At 38.0% G+C, this 22,339-nt stretch overlaps 1 protein-coding gene across 2 annotated transcripts in view; it reads right to left on the reverse strand.

Moving 5' to 3' along the window:
• Nucleotides 1-5,620: 5,620 nt before the first annotated feature.
• ADAMTS6 (ADAM metallopeptidase with thrombospondin type 1 motif 6) overlaps nucleotides 5,621-22,339 on the reverse strand; it is a 157,239-nt gene continuing 140,520 nt past the window's right edge. For both annotated transcript variants that reach the window (XM_087759851.1, XM_087759850.1), the window contains 3 exons: nucleotides 16,548-16,724; nucleotides 15,140-15,296; nucleotides 5,621-9,039 (listed from right to left, as the gene is read on the reverse strand). In XM_087759851.1, coding sequence (XP_087615977.1) covers nucleotides 8,930-9,039; nucleotides 15,140-15,296; nucleotides 16,548-16,724 — 444 coding nt within the window. In that variant the 3' untranslated portion in view covers nucleotides 5,621-8,929. The remainder of the gene's footprint in view (nucleotides 9,040-15,139; nucleotides 15,297-16,547; nucleotides 16,725-22,339) is intronic.

A 22,339-nucleotide genomic window follows, 5' to 3' on the forward strand; every position in this document is an offset into this window, starting at 1 on the left:
AGACTGTTAACAAGCAACATACCTCTTGGCAGCCCTTCACTGTCCTGATGACCAGCTGAGAGTCAACACACACTGTAAGTGTTTGTTCATCAGCTCAGCAGAATTACACGGGACTCAGCAAGCATCTGGCATTTGAGAACGCTGCTCTCTTTGCAGCAGGCAGATTTATGGACATCATTTTTGCAACTGCTACTTTTCATGATCATTTGTAGTTCAGTATTCTGCTAAATATGGCATAGCCAATTAAAACAGGCTATCCAAAGAGGTATAGAGTTCAGCTCACTGCTACAAGTCACTGAGAGAGTCACGGCTTCTTTCTTTTAATAGTATGTATAGCAATTCAGGAGTTCACTGAAGGGATTAAACTGACCAAGGGTCTCTCAGTCTCCGCAGTCCCTGCGTGGGCCCTCCACTCTCCATCCTGAGGACTGAGCTTCTGCAAGGGAAGTCCTCTTGCCCTCTATGAGCTCAAGGCTTTTCTACAAGTTTCTCACACACTCCATCTACCCACAAGAGCCACCTCCTCTCCGCTGTAGGGGCACCTCTGGCTGGGACCTATGGTCTCCACCAATTCATCCAACCCTTGCCCCAGCATCCCCTTGCTACCTGCGATTTCCTCAGCCCCTCACACCCTCCCAGCTCCCCTACTCCATCTTATGGCCTCACTCTCCCTCCCCACCCCCTGGCCCCTCTGCACTTTCCCAGCCCTGCGCTGTCCCTGCCAATGTGCATGCCCCAGAGCTGTGGCCCCACTGCGGGTCCACCAGCCCCACCATCAGCCTTCCACCTCAGCTTGAGCCCTCCTGCTCACATGCAGGGACTTCTCCCTTTGGAGCTGTGTGGCTGCTCACTGCGGCATCCCCTTCACTTCGCCAGGCGAGGAGGCAGCTGCCATGAGCTGGAGGCTGGGTGGTGGTTGCTGCTCAGCCTGGCCCAGACAGCCAGTGAGGGCCATGGGCGCTCCTTATGCAGGGCGATGCCCAGACCCAGGGCCTCCCAGTGTGAAGCAGACCCACGCCCAGCTCTCGTCTCCCCTTGGGTGCCAGCTGCCAGCAGAGGAGACCCATCACAGCTTGGAGCTCAGCGGCTCTCCACACCACACACAAGTGACCAGGGCAACCCCCAGCCCCAGCCAGGCCCCGTGACAGGCTTGTGCACACCAGCACCCTGTCCTGGCTGCGGCTCTGAGCTGCCACAGGCCACAGCTGGGCTCCCATAAAGGGCTGAGGGACACCCCATGCAGTAGGCAGGAAGGCTAAGAAGAGACAGCTGGCTGAACTTGAAAGATGCCCTGAAAAGAGTGTGTTTCTTGAGTGCAGCTTGTCCCTGCCATGTGTGCCAGGTGACAGGAAGGCCACGTCCCACAGAAACCAGTTTGATGGAGTGCTGCCCAAGGCTCCACAGGCAGAGACACCTGTGATGTCTGACGCTACACCCACCCGTTTTACTGAGTGTCTGCCCACTGCCTGGGAGTGCCGAGGAGCAGCCAGCGAGTCTGTGGTGCCAGAAATGTGTTTTGTTCATACTGAGGGAAAAAGGGCCACATGGCAGCGTTTTCCATCTAGAGGAGAAAGCAAGTGAGGGAACACATCCAGAGCTATGAAACCAAGGCCCCAAACCCAGAGTTCTCAGTAGTTTGTCTTTCATTAAAATTTGTGATCATCATGACTGCAAGAAGTGGCAAAAACAGCACAGCAACTTCACAAATCTGGGGGAGGATACTTTACAAAAGGATGTTTGTCTTAACACTTGAGACCTTTCTTGAGACCTTAGGCTGATTAGGATAAGAAAGTTAAAAAAAAAAATCCATGTTGATAGAATTCAGGCCATCCTCCTTTAGCTTTACAAACATTTTACCAACGATTGCAGTGAGCAACCAAAGCTGAGCCAGCTTCTTAAACCTCACTGAAAATCAGGAGATGGCATATTTTTCCCTTGTATTTTCCCTTTGCAGTTTGTGCTAAATGCAACTGAAATTCTTTCCCTCTTTTATTTAAATGGGCTGTTCTGCACTCTTATTTCACAAGGACTCTGAGCGAGATATAGTTAATTGATATGTGTAATTATAGCCATCATACCTCCCCTCCTCCCTAGAAACTTAGTTACCAGCTCTATCCTTGACAAAATGCTTGTGAAGAATAATACATCTGAAGTCAAATGTTATCTGCTAATTGACAGGATGGTTTCAACAATGTAACCTTATCTTAGGTAAATAAACTTCTAAGGAAACTTTGAGCCAGAAAGGCCAAATGAGATGTTTGAGATTCCTTTTTGCAGTAGAAGGTCTTGTTTTGATAGTGCATTTCAATAGCAAAGGCTAAACGTGAAAGAGAATCTGAGAAACCAAAAGAGAGGCTCAGTTCCCTCTGTTTATATTTGCCCCTAACTGAGTTTTTTTCATAATAGGAAAAAGCATCTTGAGGGGGTCTTTCATTATTTTGGTAGAAAAAATGTGAAAAATTGTCTTTATCTGGTATCTTATTGTAAAAAAAAAAATTAATGCATCTCTAACATGTTTCTTTAAATTCTTATTTAGATGTCATATTCATTTTTACACTTCAATAAGCAATTCATAAAACCAGCCTAAAATTAGCATTTTTAACATACAACAGTGTTGAGATACAGATGGGAAAACTCTTAGTAACATTCACATTAAAATATCAGATCGAAGACAGCAGTACTGTGCACTGAATATGAGATCCACAGATGTGTGAAAGCAGTGAGAAAGAGGAGAAGCAGTCACCAGGGGGGAGAAGATGGTGGAGGGAAGAGAAGTCCTGTCCCACTGTGTGGATTCTGAAGAATGAACAAGAGGGTCCTGGAAATGGACTGCAAACTTTACAAACACATGTTGCTGTGTGTGCGTGAGGCCCTGATCCTGTCTCTGATCAGTATTCAAAGATGTTAGAAGGCAATGACCCTCTTAAGTACGCTGCACTTCCGTAAAATTATTTGCTTTATAAAGCATAGCTGACCTCAGAACAAATGTGGCAATAATAACTTAAAATGCACTCTCAATTTAAGTTTGTCTCCTGAAATTCCAGCTAACTTGAGGGTCCCTGTCTTTCCATAAAGATATAATTGGAAGGTGTTCCCACATGTGCAGAACTGTTTCCTCAACTTACTTGCACACAAAGCATTACTCGGTACCAATCTGCTTCCAAGGGGAGGGAGATCTTGAATCCTACATAGAAAACTGATCTTCATTGCAAAAGATTAAATCATATTGCGAGACGGGTTTTCAAACAGTATGAATGATAATTTTGTTATGTGCTAAACATTGCAAGAGTGTGTACAGTTACAAAGACTTTGATGGCAAGGGAGGGGTTGGGTGAAGAGTAAACAAATACACTGATTTTGATGTGCTTAGCATTGAAGAAATCCAACATCCAAAAGCCATGCCTTATCCCTTATCAGCCAGGCCAAATCTGATCCCTCTGGGTGGTCATAGCAACTGAAGCCTGGAGCACTCTCCGGCTGAGCCTTCACTTCTAGCTTCCAGAACACTTCCTTTTCTGTCTCAAGCTGTGATCCGATGAATTTGTTCCAAATAGGATTACTAAAGGAGTAAGATTACTTATCTAGTGATCTTGCTAGGTCTTCTCTGAAAAGGCCTTCCTGTTTATAAAAATGGCATCTTCCCACTCTTAATGCAGAAATACATACTTATATCCTTTCCAGGTCAGATTTCAGTAATTTTCTGACTGGAGGCTATACGACCTCTGAGCATAAACTATGTGTCCTATAGCCTGTCCAGCTCAATGAAACAGTCAGTCCTGTGCAGAAATAGAAGAAAATAAATGGCATGTGGTGCTTAGGTGGTACGCCAGTTTAAGGGATGCAGTCTCCTTAAAAGCACACAATACTGCATTCTGAGTGGCTCAGTTTCCTAAACTGGACACGAACTCCCCCTTTAGCTGGGCCAAATATACTTGGGAAACTACCAAGTCGCTAGTGCTGTGGTGAACCTTGTTCTGTGGCCAACTGAGCCCTTATAAATCTGTTTGGGATTCCATCCTGATTACTCCATGCAAATGCTCTTACACCATTCTGTCTAGGACAGAGATTGGAGGGACCACACAGAAGGAATGATCTATCCCTTCCACCTAATTGTTGTTTGTGGTGAAGGGAAGACGGCCAGATAGGGTGTCACTTCTCACAGAATGACAGCCTCAGCTTAGTAATGGCCTTCTCTTAAGACTCTTAGATTGATGACTGACTGACTCCACATGAGGCTCACAGGACTCATCGAAAGTCTATTGCAGTAAACCTCCACAGAAGAGTCCTGGATCTTAGTTCCTCGTAATAAAAAATAATAAAAAAGTCAGCAAAATAACCCAGGCCTGTTCAGCATTCTACAGAGGATATTTAAAAGTCCTTCTTGTAGATCAGATAGCTTCAGAGAGAACAGGGAGTTAACTGATGAAGGAACAGTTGTGGGGTATAACAAGGGAAATCAGAGAAAGGAAAAGCAAGTATCTCAGGTAAAAATGGTGTCCATTTCCTCAAGAAATAAACTAAAAAAGTGTAACACAGCATTATAGTGACAGGGTTGGCTCCAGAGGGAAGTTCAGGCGCAGGAAGAGTACATTTTAAGAAGACTGAAGGGAGTTTTGTGTGCCAGGAATTCTATCGTCAGCATAGGTGATGTTAGGTTTAAGGTAGCAGGAGGAAGAAAAGAGAGGGAAACACAACAGCATCTGTTTCCGTGTACCTAGTTTGTCATTATAATCCACAACACAAATGCTCCAGAGGGGGAAGACTAATACTCAGAACTGAACAATAGTGGGAAATGTATCAGGTAATAACTTGTAGAGTGAATGTATGGGAGGAAGGTCAACAGAGTTCTGGAATGACATAGAAATACCCATACCTTTAAAATAGGTAATTGTTCTTTGAATCCTCATTTGTAAATAGAATAAAAAAGAATAACCAAAATTAGTAAATGCCTTATCAAAATATTTAAGGTTCTCTGTACTTTCTTTAACATCTTACTCACAATCGTAGAGTGATTATTGCCATTAAACCAGAAACTAGATTTTAACTGAGAAACAAGAAATATTTCGTAGGACTTGATCAGAGATTTCCATACAAGATATTTTTACTGTACCAGGTAAGAAAAGAAGCATCTCTCAGCAACAGTGACCTAAGCACCAAGTCTTCTGAAATGACTTTCTTCTTTATATTTAAAAACATCATGGCTTCGGATAAACTTCAGATAAAACCTTAAAAGCTCAATGCAAGAAGGACATTTTATTGTTATTGTTATTATTGATTGGCTGTTAATGAAATCATTCCAAGACGTACAGGATATTTTTGCTGCCATTAATTTCGTTCTTGATCTACATTATTGCTTAGGCTAAAATACTATCTAATAATGTACATGACCATGTTCTTGACTTTTCCTTTTCCTTATTGTTTGGCTTATATATGACAAACATCACTGCTGCCAAGGACAGGATTCTAGCATAACATATAGATGTTACTTGAAAGAAAACATCTTATATATATCTTGATGCATCTGATGAAGCAAACGTTAAGCATACAGAATTCTAGTAACTGTAAGTCAGGGAATAGACAACTGTACCATAGGTATCATTCTTAAAAGCTGCAGTTTTATTTTACTAAATTATCTATGTTAAAAACAAATCTGTGCCTGGTGTGAAATTTCACTGCATCAAGTGTTACAATACTTTTGTTTTCATTACAAGCAGGAGAATGCATGTAGAACAAGTGTTAAGAAACATGACAATAAATTAGAATATAATTTACAAAAGCAAAAATAATAATAAAGTAACAGTGTACCACATTAAGTATGAGTATAAAATAATAAGCAACTAATCACAATAATACAAAGGTAATTTCAGTCTGTATTATTAAGGATATCTATGTGACATTCACTCCATTACAAAGTTCCTAACGAAATGGACTATTTTTGGGTGTATACACCTTGAGGGGTTAATCTCTAGATTTTTCTTTCTGTTTTGATCTTCTTCAGCTGATAGTATTGCTCAGTGGAAGTACTGGCACCAGATTGATTTCTGCATTTCATATTCTACTATTTGATTCTAGGCCTGTCATATTTATAGCCTATACAAATAGTCCTTTTGTCACTATTTAGGAATATAATACTATTTAGCTTAGATTACATAGATGGCTACAGTGTAGCAGCAGCAATGAACTGTGCTGTGGAAACCATTTTTCTTATAATTATGTTTCATTTTTCGGTCTTAGTCTGAAGCGTCGCGCAGTTTGTAAATCCACATACATTCTGTGTTTTGTTCCCTTTAACAATACAATTCAACGTTGCTCCAGGGAGTTCTTTAAATTCCAACCTCAGTGCTGTTATATTGCAGAGTAAACAGTGGACTCCCTAGTGTTCTAGCACCAGTAAGAGAGCAAAATGTGTCTTTGGAAACACTCCTTACAATTTTAATGTCCTAAGTGAGGTAAAAAAAAAAAAAAAAAAAGGGTGTTTCTTCTGAATACATAGAAAACCCTTTTCTTGTTAGCTGAAAAGACACATTAGCTGATAAACAAAATCATGCCCTGGAGAAAACTGGACCCTGATACAACGAGGCCTCTTGCTTAGGGAATGCCATAGCAACCCCTTTCCCTTTCATCGTATTTTTGACCTAGCCAGGGCATGCTAGCACCAAGGTGTTTTGTCAAAAGGATCTAGAAATTCAACTCACTTAACAGAGAAGGACTACATACTGCCCTTAATCCTATGTGCAACTCCCAAAGATTGGGTGTTTTTTATCTACTGGTGTCAGCTTTGACAGGAGTTGTTTACATGGTGATGAGAGCAGCAGATAAGCATATGTGAATACATGCAAGCCAACTGAAAATGAATTCCACTGGTCACAGGTGTATGGAAGTGGAAATACTGGCAAGAGGTAGCAGATGACAGGAATTTGATGGTCATGAATACGTGGGCTACACAAAACCCCACAGATAGATTGTCAATAAGTTGGGGGGATTTCATAGTACGAGTCCTGTTAACAATATCTATTGTTCCATCTTAATTCACATTAGTAAATAGTGTGCAACACATTTGGCTTGTTCTTGGTAAAATACACTAGTACACTTCAATCTCATATTTTGAAATTATTTTTCACTGAAAAGAGTACTTTTTAAAAAAAGTGCTATTTGAGTTAGAATTTGTAACACGTTATTGTTCACATAATTTTAATTGCACTACAACAAAGGAGGCATAGTTGGACACAAAAGCACATTCATCAAGTACCTGCTGCAAAATGCAAGTGTTCAAGTACAATATATTAATATAAACAAGTACCTATTTTCCTTATCTCCTTGTTGAGTCTGTTACTGGAAAGTGAAGGGGACCAGGGGCACGACAATTAACTGTTTTATGGTAGATTCTTGAATGTGACTTGCCTAAATAGTTTGGTTTCACATTTAAAAATGCAAAGTATTTGATGAATATTAAAAATACGGTAATATGAAATAAGTGGAATATGGCAGCAGAATAGTTAAGGCATCTAGCCACTAATTCAGAGGCATGAGTTTGTTCCAGTCTCATGCTAAAAGCTGCCCCTAGCTTTAAATATGCTCCAGCTTTAAATATGTACCTGGCCATTTAGGTGAGGGTGGTCAGACTTCATTCTAGCCACCCCTTTTCCAGTGTGCCTTACTCTTGATAGTCCAACAGGCCTCTTGGCTCAAGCACACTTCTGACTTTTCATTTGAACAGAACCCAGATACCTTCACGAGGTATTTATTCTTTGGTTGTAATCCTTGCCCACTTGGATGTGGTCTCCTGAACTGCACACTCACATATTCTTTCTCATTAACAAATGCCCTTCTGCTATGGTATCAAAGAAGGGAACACCTGGAATCCATTTTAACTTTCAGCTTTGCAAAGGATTGTTGCTATTACACAGTAGGCTTATCTTTTCCTTAGTTTTGGAGAATCAAAAGTAACATGTAAACCAGATCTAGATGCCCACAAAGTTGTTTCTTCTTTGTGGCTGGTGTTGTAAACAAAAGTGAGCTGGAGTCAAAGTGTAAGTTCTAAGCAACCTGTATAGTAGTAGTGAAGGAGCTGGCAATATGGTCTCCACCACTGTTGGAGTCTGCCTCCTCCATGATATTGAAATATGTTCCCTTTCAGTGGAAATCTCAGCTTCACTTGTACAATGGTAAGATGGCTATAAACCTGCAACACAGATTTCATTTCGTTTCATAGCACACTTGTATTTCATGCACCACTGCAATAACTGTTGCACCTCTTAAAACTAAGTCCCTCATGGTTCTTCTATTTAGTATAGCTTTATGTATGGCTCACAGCAGTGTTCAGGAAATATGGATTACTCCAAAGGGAATTAGGTGGAATGAAGGAAAAATACTTTTTTTTTTTTAAATTTCTGCTCCTTAAATAACATTTCCAAGCTCATTTTATAATTTAAATTGTGGTGCTGTGTCGTGAGATAAAATACTTAACATTTTTAAGCTATGACTTAACATTTTTCGATTCTTCTTTACTTCCATAGTAGACCAAGTCATAACAGCTACATTTTAAACAGTTTTAAATACAAATGGATTCAGTGTCATTGCTAAGTCCATAATAAAAATTATTTTAATGGTCCAAGGAGGTAAACAGACTATTGGATTTAGTCAAAAGAACACAAATGTTCCACAGTAAGCTATTCTATACATGTTGTGTGGATCTTTCCAATTTTGCATGCCCTCCTTATACTGTGTCCAGCACTTTGGATTAATAAATCCCACTTCACAGAAGTTAAAATAATATTGAAATCCTGTCAGCTGGGGCTGACCAGTGGTTACGTTTTCCACAGGGTAATGCAGTTGCAAGGACGTCAGTCTCGTTCCGCTGTGTGGCTCTCTTTGATGGACACTTTTCCACAATGATAATAACAAGGCACACGCTTGTGCTCTCTGTGGGTCAGTGTCCTTGGCAGGTCTTGCAGCACATCTGTCTGAAGTATGCTCGACTGCAGAACTTGAACTTCAGCACCAGTGGGCAATATGCCACTTTGTTCACATCTTTGCACTCTAATAATTAAGAACATTAAAGAGAAAAAATCAGAAATAAAAATTGAAGTACAAAGAAAATCTGACATTTAACATGCTGCTTCTCTATCCATCCACCTTGTCTTCTTTGTAACTACTCTTTCTAGTCCAGCCTAGTGCACACAATATATTTTAAAAAGCCATAAAAATGTTTGCAGGGCTTCTCTCCCAGATATTTAGGAGTGTGCCCACTTTGTCTTGGAAGAATTATCATTTATTGGGATAAATGATCACTTCAGACAGCTAGGAAATGTGAGTCATTTTTCTAACAATACTTTTATAGCTTCTTTCTCAGGAGTTATTTTATCCATCCATGAGAGGTTATCCAAAATCTAACACGATTCACACTATTTGGTACCATGCCTCTGCATTTTTAAGAATCCCTGAAATAGAATGTGCATTGCAGCTAACGGGGGCGGAGGAAATGACAAATGTTATGAATAAAGGCACCAACAGTGTGAGTTCAGTGACTGGACTGAATGGTGGATTATACTTTAGGCTTGGTTCCACACATCCACAATTTCTTTTATGCAGCAGGAAAAGCCATTTTTATGCCTGTAATAGACATGTAAGAGCTTTTTTTCATAGTTGTGTTTTCCCTACATGCTGGGCTTACTGCCCCAGCAGCCCTTGTCATACTGGCAGGTAACTCTCCCAGGAAGGGAGAACAAGAGCTCAGCCACGCCAGGGAAGGATTTCTTCTTTTCCATCCCATACACGTTGTATCTAAAGTGACTTGTGGGGGTACATTACAGGAGCACTGCTGGAATATGCTGTGGTTCTCCTCTGGCTCAGTTTCTTTTCTGTAGAAAGAAGGTGGGAACAGGGAATGCAATAGTTTGTTCCATGCCCAGTTCTTATTCTAATACAGCTGGAGACAGAGCTGTATCTGAGAGCTCAGGGGTACACTCAGGTTCTACAGCTCAGATGTTGCTGCTGCAGATTTCCTCTGCACTGGAGTGAATATTGTGATAGATGCCTGATAGGGGATTTTTAGTTAAAAGTATTTGCACAGTTCCATCCAGATTGATATTAAAATAGGACTTTGGCAAGGAGCTTTGCTTCACATGTAGGAAGATGGAAGAGATGTATACAGAGAAAAAGTAAACCCCGCAAGTTTGAATTACAAAAATTAAGTGATGGGAAGAATGAAATTAGATTCATTTCTCAGAAAATTATTTGTCTCAAAAGAATGCTGTAAGTTTTTACTCTTTTAAGGTTGCATTTGATACTGGCTTCCTCCTACAATCTTTCTCAAATTACAACATTAAAGAAAATGTGAATAAAAAGGAGATGCACTAGCAGGACTTTGACCATTATCGTATCTTGTATTGATTTGACATCTAGAAGTGAAGACTGGAGGCCAGGATGCTGTTGCTCCAAGGCCTGACAGAACAACAGTCCTTGACTCCAAGATGTCTGTAAGCCAAATATGAAAGAGACAACAGACACACCAAGCCAGTAAGAAAAGAAAGAAGTAATAGTGAAACAAACACAATCAGCATGTACAATCATTCAGCTACTCCTATTTGTCTTCCTTCTACATACAATCTCCTAGTACATTATTTTTGCTCTGGAACAGGTAGCTATGGACAGTGCGTTCAGCCTGCAAGCATACTGTAGTAGCAAGTTAAGTGCAGATGAGAATTTTTAGTATTTGAGTCTAGGAAAGCATTAGTGAGGCTGAACTTCAGGGTCTTTACTGAATGGTATTTCTGATAATGGCAATATGCATGCTTTTAGCTAGATAAGCAGAGGTCATGAAATGATTTAAACTTTCACTTCATTAACACAGATACAGTGCTTTCATTGTAATTTTTTTTACTCCACCTAACCAATGTTTTATATACTACTTTTCTAATTTTTTAATTCTCAATTTGGAAACAGAGTTGGATGCCAGGAGAAAAGACATGGGGAGTAGTTGGTTGAAACAGACATATTTCTCTCTTAAGCAACTGCACATGGTCACTGTGTTTCACTGAGTTTCAAAAACTGTTCCCAAAAGAGGTCAAGTATCTTCCAGAAATATTTCAGGTCCTTGTGTTTGTGAAAACTGGGAATATAGGAGAGACAGAGGGCGAATTATAAATGAAGTGAGGAATAAAAACGTTCACTTGATCTTGACAAGATGTAAAAAGTTCACTCAATCTCAAAAATAACCCTCATACACATTGTATTTAGTTAAATATAGGTAAAGCCACTAACTGCATTTTTGCTAAACGTAGGATTTGAAATTATCCTATTTCATTTTTCTTTAAGTTATTCCTCCTCTTGACTAAAACGGGACCCTGTTCAGGCAATGCCATTTGGACAGCAGTGAGACAATATTCTGGAAATTGCCCACAACTTCTGTTTTAAAAATCAGTTTTGAAATAGATATGGTGGCTGATGAAGTAACCTATTCTTCACAGGAGTGTGGTTGAATGGAAGAGGTTTAGCAGAGCCCTTTTTGCTCCTAGTAACTACTGTTAATAAGTTTCAGTAAGCTACATGCATTAAACTCTCCCTTCCTGAACTTTGTGGCTAGATCAGACAATATTATGATATTAAGTATCACGTTACAGTAATAAAATCACAGAATGTCACTGTGTCTTCTGCTAAAGAGACTGCAAAGACATACCACACAAAATACAAGGAAAACTGAAACGACATAAAAATAGATAGTTTTTCAGGTAAAGGTTCAGATGTCCTTTAGCAGTCTAGATTCAGCAGGCAGATATATATACTTAAGAGAATAAAAAAATTCTGAATACATTTCAAATCGTGTGGTGCATGCTGCCTGTAATTCACTTGCAGCAGGAAATGCAAGGTTACCCTCATCAGTGGCAGCCCATCTAAACCCCATCTACAATATTCTATATCACCAATGAAGAGTTTAAAGAAAACAAAGAGCTAAAGCAGATGTAAAATCTGACAAAATATATTGTAACTTTCTTTAGCTATTTCTGTATCCCCAAAATTTTGAGTCTTATTTTATGTAAACAACCTGTACTTTCCCCAAGAAAGTGCTTCCAAATTTTACCAACACGATGATCATACCGGAGAGTGGCTCAAGCTTCCTCAAAAACATGTATGTTCTTATCTTGGGTTAGCAGAATTAAATTGTCCAAATTGTTCAATGGTTTCCATAGGCTGCGAGCACCGGAGTTTGGCAAGTGAAGGGAATCAAGAGGTTTGCTAGGATTTGAAATAGGAAGGGAATCCCCTCAGCTAGTCTGACCCTGCTGCAAACCAATGACCTGTTGCTGAAGTTGCTTTTGCGCCACAGTGGGGCCCAAAGCACGAGGCAGTGCTACTAGGTGGCATGTGGACAAAGTCTCTGTGTGCAAGCATGTATGTTCTGCTACGCACATGCACATCCAAGGGGCAGAACCCTCCCTCTGAGAGACCTGACTCCTTCCCTGAAACCCAAATACTAATACACAGTTCACATCCCACTGCACCTGGAGAGAGACAGAAGCGAGTGTACAGGCACAGTACGCCCCTTTCACAAATACATTCACAAGGAAATACCAGAACTCAAATATTTCTTTCATTGATAGTATTATCTTTCCAAAAATGGTTGTGCTCTTTAGGATTAGTTAGCTCTCGAAATCTTACAAGCTTTCCAACATCTCCTTTATGCTGAAAAAGATACGCCTCTCTGTTTAAAGGCTAACACGTTACTAACACAAGAGATGTCAGCTCCTTTTGTGTCTAAGAGGATTTTTTAAAGGCAGAAAATGTGCAATACATGCACATTTTTCTGCATATCCTCAGTTTGTGCTTCTTATATTCAGTATTTAATAGCAGCTCTCAAATGTGCATAAATTAGAATATATATTTAAGAAATACTTGCAAAAGTACTGAAAAAATACCTTGAAGACAAAATTTTTGGCTAATTTGGGGATAGAGAGCCCTTAGTGTTTCATGGATGGCAGCAAGGTTCTTCTGAAAGGATGTAGGCATTTTAAATTGTTAAATGAATTTTGAGATTACATTTACTTTTGAGCCATTTGAGCCAATTCATCACTTACAAATAATCAGTGGTTTCCAGCAAATACCTTCAATGAGGGACATAAGAAAAATTGGATGGTAAGTGGCAACGTGTTGGGAATTGTATCTACTGGAAGAGATTGTGCTATATCTTTTTCCCCTCAATTCTTCCTAACAGCGCTAATGAGGCCGCATGGCTGTCAGTAAGGAGCTGGCTCACGCCTGGCCCACTCAGAGTGCAGGCCAAAGAGCTGAAGTCCATTTGGAATACTGTGTAAGTGATTTTCAACATTTTCTATTTGTGGATCCCAAAAATTTTCCAATGAAGCTGTAGGTCCCTGAAAAACACTACTACCAGCAGGCTTACTTTTCACAGTTACCCTGCACAGTTCCACTGTAAAGAAGTTCACAGCCACCCAGTGTACATAGATCACACACAGAAAACGCCTGACTGTATTCATCTATAGGAGATTAGCATATTTTCCTGATAATATTGAAGAATTACTAATGTAATGACTATAAATAACAATATGACCTTGTCTTCCTGAAATTAAGAGGAGACTGGAACTAAATCATGTCCACTTAGAAGTACTTTATTACCTTCCTTACTTTGGAAAAAGTCAACATCTGTGTTTGAAAATAAAATTTCATTTAGCCTTTGAGCTTTAAAGGGCAGAAAGTTTCCTAGTTTTATAATCATCACCTAAAGATTAGTTGAAAGCACTAAACATAAAAATGGGAATTAAAACAACCAAGGAAAATTCTATCATGAAGATGTTTTTCAAATGACAATATGGGATGATAAGTCCCTATTTAAAATTAAAACTTCCAAGCTGTAAATTACGGTGCTTATACACTGAATCATCAGTGCATTTCTAGGAAGATTTTAGTATGCTCCTATTTCATCACAGACATCTCCCTCTGACAGACTTTTATGACAACTTTGAATCTATGGCATGAACCTGAATGGATACAGTAGGTATTGAATGAACACCAAATCAGGGTAGACTGTAACATAAATCTGCCTTTTTTAAAAAATTTAAAATCAGAGTATTTGTTCCATATAAACAGTATATTAAACTCCAATGTAGTTGGAGAACCTGTGTAAAAGATACTCCATTATATACTGCACAAGGATTAGTTATGTTAAAAGAAGCAGTGTTAGTGACATTGCGGTCAAGTACTCAAAATTTAGGGAATAACTGTTTTAAAAGAATTATTATTGCTGTGCAATCTTTCTTAATTTTGGGGCATGAGTGTTTTGATAATTTTTTACTCCTTTGCCCCATCCACACAAAATGAAATGTACTCATCTGGTGAGCAACTACTCTAAATTTTTACAATCAATGAGGAAATTTTTTTTTTCCCTCCTAGCACTCCAATTCTACTTTGAAGACAGCATTTCCTAATAGGTTGGCTTGGACAATTTATGACTTCAGATCTGGAGCCTTTCATAAATATTGATAAGCTTATTTTGACATTATTATCTAATATATCCTCTAGCAAAAGTATGTTATAATGAAGCTAGTTAATAGTCTCATTAAATTAGACTGTATCATGTAAAAAATACTGTAATTATTTCAAACAGGCATTATAAATACAAGAAATTAAAAGTTAATTAGAAGAAGCTGACAAGTAAGTCAAAGTATAAGAACAGGCTTGTAGCACTGTGTAGCATTAAATCTGTGGTCCCAGTCTTTCAATGAACATGTAATTAACTATTTTCGCCACTACATTGTTATGCTAACCACTGATGGAGCAGACAGAAGGTCAGCGGATGAGAAGTATATCATGCTCCCCCTGCTATTATGGACATTTCCATTGAACCAATAAAAAGACCGGAAAATTAATGACACAAAACAATGGTATTTTGTCCATGACTTAGCCTACATATTTTAAGGGTGTTTTTTTAACAAAGAACCTGTATTAAGGTTTTTATTGACTTCACCTTTGAACTACAACGACTAACTAGAAAATAATTGTTTACAATTCATTCACAGTCTGAGGGATTATGTCATGTAGACTTTTACTAATTAATTAATGCAGGAATACTGACCACGTCACTTGACTCTTTCCAGAATAAATTCTATTAAGATGGCAAACTTACCTTCTGTGTTGGAAATGGGAGTACTGTCACATTTACTTTCACACTGCTGCATTGATGGAGGTCTAAGTGTTTCTGGACACTCGCTGGATGCTTGTCCGGTGTATGAGAGGCACTGTACTGTTCTCATCTGTTGCCCAAGACCACACTGTGCAGAACACTAAAAATAAGAAAGATAAAAAAGTAAAACAACTTGGATCCCATTTTTAAATATAAAACAAGACAACAGGAAAGCAATCAGGAACAGTACACATGCACAAATTTTAAAGAAGAGAGGCATCTGAAGGGATTTGGTTAATACAGAAAATAATTTTCATAAAATAGTTTAGAATTTTTCTTTTTTGACAGTATATGTGAGCACTTGTCTTTCCAAGAAAATAAAACACAATCCAATGTTGGCTCCCCAAGCAGTTCAGATTTGAGGTATACGAATATAATTTACACTATTTCATATATCATGTTTGAGTTTAAGTGCATGTTTTCAAGAGAGAAATAATCACTTTAGAATAAAGGAAAAAAAACCAAGGAGAACAAGAACTCAAATCTGCTAGAGGACTTTTTTTAAGGAAAAAGGAAACTATCTTTCAAAGAAAAATACTTCGCTGTTTCAAAACATTTTTTAATTTCTATATCTAAACAGTGGTTTTAGTACAATATCAATTTAAGATAAATGCACATCTGAACAATTACCGTAAAAGAAAAGCTGATGAGACTGTAATACCACAAATGATTGTCCCCTGGTTAGTTCAGCTAGTGTTTTATTTTCATTAGTGGCAAATTACTCAGCAAACTCAGAAACTGAAACATCCATTTGTTATTTTAAAAATAGGCCATTGATCATAATTGAGACACAAAAACATAAAGAGAGACAGAAACTCAGTATATCACATTTAGAAACACTGCATAATGGCAGCACTATTCAGCCTGTCCTGTAACAATTTAGTTCCCTGTCTGGTAATTCAGCATATTTTATGTGAAATTATGTAGAACTCAAAGGTTTTCTGGCAGAGAGATCTCTCTCTCTCTCTCTCTCTCTCTAAAATAGGCATTGGCTTTGTATTTCCATCATGTTTCTCAAGGAAGTTAAATGTGTTATAAAAATATTAAACCTTGCAACATTGCTGTATCCCAAAATCCCCTTCCAAAAAAACTGTAATAAGGACTATTTAATTTTTTTAAAAATGCATATAGAAACTCATCCAGTAGAAACTAGATTGCTGTCAGCAAATCCTTTATAGTTCAGCAGACAACTATCATTCAGAATCACATTTCAATTTGAGACACACAGGGGAGCAGCGTTTCTTTCAGTCATGGGAACCATCTCTTATCCATTTCCAGCAACATCTTATCCTTAGAAGGTGCTAATATGTAGGAGACTAACAGCAATAACTACCTATATGAACTATCTTACCTGTCCCCAGTCTCCAGTAACCCAGCGAGGAGGAGGACATCGGCCTAAACTACAGCGGATGCGGACTGGTGGCTTGCTTTCCTCTTGACATTGCGCAACTGGAAAAGTTTTTAAAAGATCGCTGCTTTTGCACAGAACAATTCGGTGTTTGAATCCTGGGCCACACTTTGGTGTGCACTGAAAAAATGTTGATATAAATAAACAATTAAAATCTCAGTAAAAAGTCAATAAAAGTGTCAGAAATGTTATCGAAAACAGAAGAACGTATTTATGGTCTTATAATTAAACTATAATAAAAGTTTTCCCAAGATGATAATGATAATTTTAAAATGTTTAGAAACACAAACAAGCTGACTGATGATTGCTTTATTAAGTCCAAGTTTTTATAAGTTTTAATTTGATAAAAGTAGATTTCCTTTGCTATTTATATTTAGGCTACAGTGTTACTATTTACTTTTATATACAAGAGCCTTTAAGTGCTTAAGAAAAGCATTTCGCTGCAAAGTAGAAAGGTCTGCCACAAGTAGCACTACGATGAAAGAAACTTGAGTGTGCATTTCAGAAATTAAAAGCGGAACTATCTGTTCTTAATATGACCTTAGTACAGTCTTTCTCCACCTCACTTACTGACTACTGAGCTACAATGAACGCATTTTTCTTCAATAAACATATGGAAAGATAAATGCTTCACTGGACTCCACAGAAATGAGACTATTCAGATAGAAATACTGTACCCTCTCTTACAACGCATGCTTTTGTTTCCTTTCCTATTTAAATTTGAATTCTGTTTTCACACAGTGCTTGTTTTTCCTCCTTTTATCACTCCTCTGCTCATTCTAACAGCAAGCAGATAATAAAACAGTAATTTGAAAAGACGCAGGTCTGATGACCTCTGCTTTTCCTCCTCTTTCTTCATATTTGTTCCCCTTCCCTTCTTCTTCCTTTTTGCTACTGACTATTAACTGTCATTTACATTAGCACAACTGCAGAATGGAGAAGAAACAAGTGCTAACAAAATTAAAACTCAAGGCCTTCCCAAATCAGTCCCTCTTTAACATATGACCAGGAGATTTTGCAAGCACAGTTTTAGAATTCCCTATTGGCATGTTAACCTTTATCCCATAAGCATATCTGCAGTATTTGGACCAGAATGAGTTTCTGAGAGCATAAACCTTATGCTAAACCTGTCAAGACTGGAACTGCCTTTCATATGAAAGCAGCCGTAGAGACAAAACATTATCTGGGAAATAATACTATGAGGAACTGAGGCAATATTCAAGAGGTCACACACCAAAGGCCTTCCGCACATCCAAAACAGGTCAGTATGTAACTGGGGAAAAAAGAAAAACCCTTAAGATTCATTTAAAAAAAAAATTACTTGAGTGATCCAAACTTTACTGTTATATGCCTAATCCTGAAGTATCTCTGCCTAACTTAAAGAAATTTTAAAACGGTTCCACAGTACTACATAAGGTATCGATATTCCCTATACATATGCAAAGGTGTATAGATATATATACCTCAAAACAAGATCTTTAAGAAAACCTCTCGGTGAGAGCCACCTAAACTAGTCAATTCAAAATGGACAGGAGTTTATTATCCAGAACTGCAAAATGGGTATATAATCACTTTCCTTAAAATTTAACCTTTCCTTTCCTATTCTATTCTATCCTTTTCTATCAAGGTACTGCCTCCTTATCTACAGTAGTTCAGTGTTCAGAATTCTGATACAGAATAGCCAGGTTCAATTGTCCTCATACTGAAGGGGCTTTAACCCCAAATCTTGTGTACCCTAAGTACCTGCCTACTAGAAAACGAGGAGAAAGAGGGAAGTAAGAGAAGAAATATCTCTATCTCTCTGGCTGAACTGCAAAAAGAATATTAATGCTAAACAGAGAACAAAAAAGAATGTCAACAAATATGTGGGGTCTTCAGCATCATGATCAAGACTCCTCAGTTCTGGTCCAAATTCTATGGAATGTTGTGCGTATTTTCTCCCACAAATATTTCATGTAAAAAGCATGACTTCTAAGCAGGAACTAGAAGCAAGCGCCCCTTCCTAGCTGAGTGCTTAAAAATCGCTTGCGCTCAATCTCTTCTTCTCAGTCACCACGCATTCTGTCAAAAACAAACAGACAAGGTTGAAAGGACCTTGTCAAAAATGTCAAAACCCAATGTGCCTATGCCGTTTCATCATCTCCAGAATGTGTTAGCAAATAAGCAAGAGTTTGAGGGTCAAAATTTGAGTTCCGGTGCATCCACTTTCTAGTCCTGCTTGAAGACGGGTTCTTTTATCTATGTCTAAGCTGCCATCTGAGAAAAATCTTCTTTCAGCTACTGGTACCAGAAGAAAATAATGTCCCTTAAAAAACCACTTTTTTGGAGTCATAGCTAAAATTCCACTAAATAAGATGGACTACACCCTGTCCCCAGAAATGAAAATGAAGTAAGGAAATAGATTGCCTACAATAATTCTGAATTACCAAAAATAAAAAGCATCAGTAGAATTTAATAAAAAAATGTGTATCTCGCATTGCAAGACAAAATACCCAGACAAACAAAAACAGGAAAAAGAATCTTCCATTGCTAAATACTTCTAGAATTTTTGACTCACTCAGTGGAAGTCATGACTAATGGTAATATGAATGCAAAGTAAATGTGCTTGTCTGATACGGCTCTTCTCAAGAAATCCTTAGATTATTTTTTGCCAGTTTATTTTATTATTTGCAAAAATATAAAAGAAGAATTTACAGGGGGCAGAATAATTCAGTCAAAGCTCAACTATTGCAAAGCGTGAAAAATTTTATGGCGAAACTGATGTTATCCAAGAATGACTACATTCTGCTGGGCAAGACACTGATAGCTTTAATTATTATTTGACAAAAGCACTTTTACATGCTCCTAAGGACCCTATTTAATCTCTATGTTTACAAAATGTATAACTATATTGATGCTCCACAAGTGCATTAGCATATAGAAGGTTTCTATTATTGTTTAATTTGTATCACGTATTGCTTGTTTTGAGTATGAAAACAAAACTTTAGAACCTGCATTCCAGACAAAAGTAGCAAAGTTTGCCATTGGTTTCAATGGAAGCAGTAGTCAACTCTTCACTTTTTGAGCTGACTCTTGTTTTCATTTTCATGCTTCTGTCAGAAAATCATATAAATACATATATATAAATGTTTATATGTATATTACTATGGGGATTTTAATACATTATATTTCTGGGATCCCTGAACAGAAAAAAAAAAGCTATTTCTTTCATGGTATTAAAATGGTATCATTAGTCAAGACAGTTTGCCAAGCTATACCAGGCAAAATTCATACCAGAAAGAACCTGACACTTTTTTACAATGCCCATTAAATACCATCACAACCAGAAGCTTAGCAGAGCTTGAATCTTTAGATTACAATGATTTTGTTCAAAATTATAACATGCTCCTGCTGTATAAAAGGCTGGATATGGAGGCCTTAAAAAGTTGTTCAAGCTTCTTATGAGGGTGGCAATGTTGATAGCTCTAAGAATGACATATTAGTGAGCAATATCTCGAGGAGGTAGCTAAAGGGCAGCAGTATACAGACAACATACATCTATGGCTCTGTAGCTTGTCATACGGATACTATTATTTGTTAGTACTGAAATGGTGCCTAGATATTCCAATCAGAAGTACTGTGACAATGGATGCAAAGAGCTTACAATCAGTGCCACAGGAGTCTTCAACTGAACACCCCCTCCCACTTATATATTCTTTCTTCACTCCTTTCCTTTCTGGTCTACGTCAGATTCCTTTTCAAAGGGCTGGAATACACTGTACCTTTTCAGGTAGGGACAAGGTCCATTTAATACCTTTTCTGCCTTGATTTTGGTGCGCTACTTCTTGTGTGAAATGCTGGCTAACACTGGCATAAAAAAATACTGTTCTGCATGTAGAACGACACGCACTTTAAGATTCACTGTGCTGTTTCTAGGTTTCTTGAGGTCCTGATCTACACTGAGAAAAGCTGCTGAAAGAAACTGCTTTTCTACAGGTTTTGGGATACAAAGCTGACAACTTTTTATAGAACTGATTCCAAAAAATATCTTTTATCTTAAACTGAACAAAACTAGACACAGTTAAAGTATAGTCTGGCAATGATTTATCTGTTTTATGATAGTGGATTATTAACAAAACCTGGTACAAATAACAGGAGATTCAGAATATAAACAAAAACATCAGTCTGATAAATTAATGAGAACAAAAAAATTTGGAAGTTCACATTATCTTTTAGAAGATTTTTCTTTGACATAAAACCTCACTAAAATGGCATTTCATTCATAATTTCTTACAGAACAAAACCAGTTAAACAGTACAGCAAATTGACACATTTTTCTTTTGTTCAAAGAAAAATAACATATAATAATACTAATAATTATAAAAAAATTGTCTACAGAACTAGTTTCTTCAGCTAAGGAGAACAGATGAAGATTATACAAGCATGAACTTCAGACAGCAAGGAGATGAACAACAACAGCTTCCACGGCAGCTCACAGCACTGTAATTGAACATGCAGATATTACTACTTTTAAGTACTACCATAATGCTTAGACTATTATTAACTAATAGCGGACGGAGTCTCCATCCTTGAAGATATGAAAAAGCTGTCTAGACATGGTTCTGGGTAACTGGCTCTCGGTGTCCCTGCTTGAGCAGGGGGCTTGGACAAGATGACCTCCAGAGGTCCCTTCCAACCTCAACCATTCTGTGACTTAGTGAACTATATTACCTGTATTAACAAATTACGGTAAGAGCTGTTCTGTACTACTTCTATGGGTGCTCACAGTGACACTAGTGATGCTAGAGGCTTTCTTCCTTATGCTTCGAATTTCCGGAAACTGTAACAACTTTTGGAGCTAAAAGTATCTGTGCATAGAAGAGGTCTGTGCAACTACAGGCACATCAGCCTTCTTTATAGTATCCAGTGATTTATCATTTACTTTGAATGTTTAAAGGCAAGCAAGTACACAGAAAATGGGATACAATGAATCACTGGTAGATCATTCCAGTTTATTCTATTAGTCTCCTTTCATTTTTTTAGACAAAGGAAGTAGAACAGTTCTAACCTACCCGGGCTTCAGTAAAGTATTTGAAAGGGGGATGACAACTGGGTAAAGTTTAGGATTTGAGAGATGCTACTTGCAAAGACCTTCAGTCATAGGACTGTTCTGATTCATATTTCTTTCCAGTCTACTTAATGATGTTCATACAAAAGTAGTTTCAGTTGTTCAGTATTTCTGAAATTACTGAAACTAGCAGGTAGCACAGAGGTATGCTCTACAGAAAGAACTGGACAACCATGAAGACATTAATATTTGAAATGAAGTGAATTTTGGCAGTATGACATGCAAGAGCATGCATTTAAAAAAAAAAAACAACCAAAAACCAAAAACCAAAAAAATCCCAAACCAAAACACCAAACCAACAAAAAACAACCCCCAAAAAACCGCAAGAAATTAAAAAAGGAGGATAAAGATCTGGATATATTAACAGAGTGTAAGACGACTTTATGTAATCAGTATGTGATAGCTGTGGAACAGAAGAAGCTTATTTAGGGTATACTGATAGACTGTAGGTTATGGGTATTTTCAGTAGAGGCAGGAAACGAAAGAATGAGGCACATGTGAAACCTCTTCTGGGATAATATATACATTTAACTCTAGTCATCCATTCCCAAAAAGATTACTTCAAACTGAAACATGAAAGCAGAATGTGATCAAGATTAATTCATTTCTGATGAATAATAGCTCAAAA

The sequence above is a fragment of the Nipponia nippon genome, unplaced genomic scaffold (genome assembly GCF_047370975.1).
Source record: "Nipponia nippon isolate SJK-2023a ecotype South Korea unplaced genomic scaffold, ASM4737097v1 scaffold_20, whole genome shotgun sequence".
Lineage (NCBI taxonomy): Eukaryota > Metazoa > Chordata > Aves > Pelecaniformes > Threskiornithidae > Nipponia > Nipponia nippon.